The 6,000-nt window shown below is 32.6% G+C and overlaps 1 protein-coding gene across 1 annotated transcript; it reads left to right on the top strand.

Annotated features, from left to right (window-relative positions):
- The first annotated feature begins 2,706 nt into the window (after positions 1-2,706).
- LOC120162561 lies at positions 2,707-5,990 on the top strand. Its single transcript, XM_039172702.1, has 4 exons — positions 2,707-2,912; positions 4,349-4,585; positions 4,659-4,760; positions 5,045-5,990. The coding sequence occupies exons 2-4, from the start codon at positions 4,402-4,404 to the stop codon at positions 5,779-5,781; spliced, it is 1,023 nt and encodes a 340-aa protein (XP_039028633.1). The 5' UTR covers positions 2,707-2,912; positions 4,349-4,401; the 3' UTR covers positions 5,782-5,990.
- Positions 5,991-6,000: the final 10 nt, after the last annotated feature.

The following is a 6,000-nucleotide window of genomic DNA, read 5'->3' as shown; positions in this document are numbered from 1 at the left end:
GGCGGACGGTTGCCGACGGCGGGGGGTGGCGGACGGCGACGGCGGACACCGGGAGGTTATCGGTGGAGGGAATAATAATCAAATCCGCCTGGGCTGGTGGAAATTGAAATTTGAAAATCGCCTGGTTAGAGAGAAGCAGAAGCTTCTCACACTAAAACACGCTTTTAATCTACAGATAAAAATGCTTTTTCATAATTTTAGTATTAGCCATCATTTACATTTTTTATCTCGTATCTTTCTTTCTTTTTTTCTAATAATTTTATCTTCATGACATGTTTTTATTTATATTTATGACACGTTTTTTTAGTCTTTTGACACATTTTTCGGTTGTTTTGTTGTTTTTTCATTTATTTTTCTCAGAGTATGAGTTAACGTCATTGCGATTGATCAATACGACACTCATTTGTTATCCCTATAATTTTCTTTATTTTGAACCCTTGAATTGGATTTGGAGATGCAAGATGTGTTCGTAGATAGTTTTCTCACGATGCCTGACTTTGGTTTACGTTTGTCGGTGATCTTTTAGTAGTTAAATCTCCTGTTGTGGTTTGTTTATCGTAGTATCAGATATGTTCGTATATAAGATTTTTCATATTTTCCTTATATGTTTCTTAAACGAACTTAACTGACTAGTTTCTTATATTAATGGTTATAAAATAATATCCTAATGATGTGTTTAGTTTAAGAATCTATTTATAAACCTTTATTGTGATTTTGAATATTTTTTCTTAATAAAACTAGTTGCTTTTGTTTATTAAAAAAATAAAATTAAAACTTTTATTTGTTTCAAATGTTTAAAGTTTTTTTTTACACAAAATATTTTATTCTGTAATCATTTTCATGCCGTGCATTAAAAAGTATTATACACCATTGATGAGTATTTTCAAGTTGTACAATTTTTGTATCCAACTCGTGAGTAGAAGCGAAATTGAAGTGCTTTGGAATAAACATTTTAGAGTTGAAATATTTATTTTACTTTCACATAGATAAGTTTTCGTAACTAAGTGTTATGGAACGTGCTTTTTTTCCAAAATAAAAATAAAAATGAAGAGGCATAGATAAAATGGATGCGGACGGGCTCTCAAAGATTAAAGTGCTTCGAACTTAAAATTGTTCCATTCTCCAACAAATAGGAGAAAGGAAGGAGATGAACGTATGTAACGTGTCATGCACTCATTAGGTCATTTTTAAACGGTGGACTCAAAAATAAAATCTAAATTAAAAATTAGACACATATTTTGATTAAAAAAAACCTTTAAACACTTCTAAAAAAAGTATAATGTATGTACTTATACTTTTAAATAAACCTTTAATTGAATTGCGATACACTTTTATTAAAATATTTTTTTAATTAATCACTAGTATCTGATCTATTAATCGACTAATCTAGATCGGGTACAACAGAGACGAAGGCGACCTTCCCGGTCTTATTTGCTTCATTCGCAATCACCAGGGATCGAACCCCTAACCTTACTTAAAGAATCTAGTGTCTAATCCCACTAGACCGTCGGTAAAATATTTTAATTTCATAAGATTTGATAATACTATCTAACTAAACAATGCAAATAATAAAAATATTAGAAAAGTAGGGCATAATACGTAAAAATAATAAAATATTAAATATAGATTATTGACGTAAAGAAATTTATATGATCATATAAATTATTCTAGACATAATTATAATAAAGAAAATTATAATAACACAATAATATATCAATCTACTAATACCATTTGTAAAATCTTAAAACTTCACATATGGATGATTTTTTGTTGTTGAAATTTTGTGAACTATACTCATATTGATTATTATATACATAATTTCCATTTAGATCCAAAGTTCACATTCTAACTATACTCTTATTTGAGTGAAGTATACTCAATATATTATTCACTTCCACTTTTAGAAAAAGACAGACAAATCCTTTCGTCCTTTACCAGTCGTTCTTATTTTTGTCATATTTTTATTTAAATAACGAAATTCTTTACGAGGGATTATAAAGTTTCTTTTTAAAGATTAACTAATAATTTTATTTAATTATTAATACGTCTCATTAATCAATATATTTTAATTAAGTATTACATAGATCTATTATGAGACGATACCACTAATCTAATTTATTTTATTCATTATATTAGTAATTAAACTCTGATATTACTTAAAAAATTAATATTTTATATCATCATATTAAATGATTGTTGACAAATTAATTAATTTATTTAAGATTTTAATATAATGGATGCAAATATTATTATATATAAACTAGTCTTCAAAATATTCTTAGATGATTACAACTGATTGGATGCTCATAATTTAAAAAGTTTAAAATAGTATGATTTAAATTACCAAAAATAATTTAGAGATACAATTGAAAAAATGAAAGAAAGTATGGACTTTTTAAACCATTATGCCAAGATTAATATCCACGTCCACTTTAGATAATGAATCAGATATTCGAATGTAGAAATAATTAAAATATGTGTAAATATATATATGAGCGAAATTTTGGGGAAAAAATAAGAGTTTAAAAGAAAACAGAAAAAGATCATTATCCAAACCCAACAAACTTAAACAGAAATAAACGGAAGATCGAAGGCTAAATCCGACACGTGTGCATTACGAGGCGGTAAAACCCTCCGGATTTTATACATATTTAAAATTTTTAATTTCTTTAATTAAAAGAAAAAGAGAGAAAAAAAAGGAAAGAAAATTATCTACCAGCCGAAGCCTAAAACAAAAGCCGCCATTTGAAAAACACTCTGTTAATTGCCATTTCTAGAGAGAGAGAGAGAGAGTTAGAGGGGGAGGGAGTGTACAGTGACAGTGAGGAAAGCAAGCACTTTCGAAAACGACGCCATTGACTGAGTTTCCTGAGAAACCCTGTCAAATTAAACCCTAATTTTTCTTGGATGAGGTTCGACTTTGCCCGTTTTTTGATTTCTTCTCCCGCTTTGTTTTTTTGATCGATATCTCTATTTTTTTTGGTTGATTAAGATGATAAAGTTTGCACTTTTCTGTTAACGTTAACGTGAGTTTTATTTGTTTGATTTATAAGCTTTCCTTTTTTTTTTTCATGAATTAATAATCCAGAGAAGGAGAAGAATGGAAGGGAAAGGTTAAAAATTTATCTTAGTAATTTTTTTGGGTGTTTGTGTGGTTGGGGGGGGGGTTGGTTTAAAATTGTTCAGGAGTTTTATTAGAAACGTGTAGGACCGTAGATTTTTAACAATATTATGTGTTTTTTTATGTACCCATACTTGCAGGTGTTGAGAGAAATGTGAGCACCATCGTAGATAATGGATAGCCTGGGATATTAGAACTTGAGGTTTGGATTAGTCAGTACTCAGTAGTAGTATATAGATTTCAATGCGATGGAAATTATTGAAGCTAACTAAGACAAGTATGCCTTGTCCTTGAAGAAATTTGAAAGCTATTTCTGCTTTATTGTAACATTTAGGCATTTGATTGTAACTCGACCTCACATGTTTACTGATTTTAATTTATATTTGATTTTAATGTTGTGTAATAGAAGAGTTTGTAGAACAATAGTGTTTTCTTTTTTAGTTTAGGTTAATTTGAAATTAGTGTTGATTTCTTATGCCTACTGTTGGTATGGTTCGTGGATTGGTACTGTTTTTTCCTTAATATGCCTTTTTGTAGGATTTTGATTTTGTTGGTCTTAAGTTCCTGGTTCTTCTGTTTTTAAGATGTTGTCTAGCGTTTATAAGCTACTGGACTGCCTAAATCAGGTAGAATTATAGAAATTTAAACGTTATTATGTGGTTTAAACATGTAATGCTTGGGATATTTTGCTTTTTCATTTTTAACATTCTAACCATTTATGTATGATATTTCACTTTAGATAGACTACTAACCTACTCTGTTGTAAGTTGAAAGACTTAATTGATTTTTTTTTTGGTTATCTAACTTATTTCATAAAGCATAGCATGGGGAGAATTTTGCGGCTTTGTTATTCAAAAGGTTTTTGATCTTGGATGTTATGTATGACTTTGACTCAATTTCCTGTGACAAAAGCTTATCTATCAAGAGCATTGGCACTTTTTCCTATGGAACCATCTATAGAAAGTAAAAAATAAAAATAAAAATCTATAGTGTTTAGGTCTGTGGGACGTCAGGAGATTGGGAATTGATTCTTTATTTGAAGGCATCTAATGGATCTCAAAAAGTTCAATTGAAGAATCTTGCATAAATTATATTTAGTTCAAATTCAAGTCTAAGACCACTCTTGTTTAGTGCGAGACTTTGTAGAACTTACAGCTCTCTTGATGATATTTCATTTAACTTTTCTTTACATGAACAGTAATTGCATGTTGTTCACTCTGATTGTAGGCCATATTTGGGTGATTCAGAGTTTTCCCACCTGACCCCTTCTTGCTCTTAAAATGAATACGAGAAACAGTCGGGTATCTAGGGGTCAGAGTTCAAAAAAAAGTCAAGGTGAGGGGACAAATTGGATTCTCATTGCTGGTGGTGCTTTGCTAAGTACCTTGTCAGTCCGACTTGGTTACAAGCTGAAGCAGGCACTTGACTCAAAGCAACAAGATAATGTTACTGCCAGCTTGAAAGGTATATTGATATCTATTGCCCCAATAATTTGTATTGAACAGATAACTGTTTATAAATTTAGAGTTTATTACAGGGAATGGAGCTTCTGACAGAAGGAGATCACCAGGTCGCCGGTTACATTCAAACATGTATTCTTTCACTGAAGAAGATGATGGTTGTTTCAACTGCATGTTAGGTGTGATGCAGCCAGTTATGTTACTGTTTGAGATGTCCAAAGCCTTTTTATTTTTCACCTTTCAAAGCTTCTGTTTTGGTCTTTCGAGTTGGATGATAAAAGTGAAGGAATAGAATTATTATGAATCCTCTAGTTTGGTTTCTTTCCCGATATCTCTTTTCTTTGTGTAAATAGGTGCATATTGTCTGCAATAAAAGAAACAAAGTCTCATTTGCCTTTCTAATGAGTACTTTGGCTAATCATAGGTTCATGTACTCTCTAATGATTCATAAATTCATGTACAGGAGCTGAAAACATGGGTGAGAAGCACCCACCCAATGGTCAGATGTTGCCCGAATCTGAAGTTGCTCTCCCTCTGGTGACAGTTCCCACGTCTGAGTTCAACAAGGATAATGGTGTTATGTGGGCATCATCTCCGGATCGTCTTGAGTTACCTCCGAAGCCGTTCCATCATTCTAACTGCTCTGACTCACCATGTGTCTCAGAATCAGGCTCCGACATATTTAGCAAACGGGAAGTGATACAGAAACTAAGGCAACAGTTGAAAAGAAGAGATGATATGATTTTGGAGATGCAGGATCAGATTATGGAGCTGCAGAATTCACTGAATGCTCAGGTGGCACACTCAACCGACTTACAATCACAGCTTGATGCAGCAAATAGAGACTTGTTCGACTCCGAGAGAGAAATCCAAAGGCTGAGGAAGGCAATTGCAGATCACTGTGTAGGACATGTTGGCACGAATAAGAAAACATCAACCGATGCAGCTTGGCCATCTGACATAAGAAATGGCCATGCTGATGGGTATCTTGATGTGGAAAGCAACTCGGGCTCCCCTGAGAAGGGAAGGGGAGATGGGGAGAGAATTGAGATGCTGAAGAGAGAAGTAGGAGAGTTAAGAGAGGTAATAGAAGGAAAAGATTTTTTGTTGCAGAGCTACAAGGAGCAGAAAATGGAGCTTTCGATGAAGATGAAGGAGTTGCAGCAGAGATTGGATTCCCAGCTCCCCAACATTTTGTAGATACCGTTGAAGATTTTGTGCATTCTTGCTTTGGTTTCCCCTGTTTCTTTATTTGATTCGAGGTTAAAGAATTGCCTCTCCATTTTTTATCCTTTCTTGTGTTGGGTTTAAGTTGGATGATATGTTCTTTGCTTGTGCATCTGTATGTATGGGGGAGAAAGAAAGGGGAAAGCAAAGCAGTAGGCACCATTATATTGGTTTGGTATTTACCTTTCTCTT

The sequence above is a fragment of the Hibiscus syriacus genome, unplaced genomic scaffold, assembly GCF_006381635.1.
Source record: "Hibiscus syriacus cultivar Baekdansim isolate YM2019G1 unplaced genomic scaffold, ASM638163v2 tig00111402_pilon, whole genome shotgun sequence".
Taxonomy (NCBI): domain Eukaryota; kingdom Viridiplantae; phylum Streptophyta; class Magnoliopsida; order Malvales; family Malvaceae; genus Hibiscus; species Hibiscus syriacus.
Note: the sequence above shows the minus strand (reverse complement) of the source record. Positions and strands in the feature narration are given on the sequence as shown.

Bases quoted from the DNA above. Each gene is read 5' to 3' on its own strand.
- LOC120162561 (XM_039172702.1), top strand. From the start codon at position 4,402: ATGAATACGAGAAACAGTCGGGTATCTAGGGGTCAGAGTTCAAAAAAA. The intron at 4,586-4,658 runs GTATATTGATAT...AGTTTATTACAG, and splicing joins TGTTACTGCCAGCTTGAAAG to GGAATGGAGCTTCTGACAGA. The intron at 4,761-5,044 runs GTGTGATGCAGC...ATTCATGTACAG, and splicing joins TTGTTTCAACTGCATGTTAG to GAGCTGAAAACATGGGTGAG.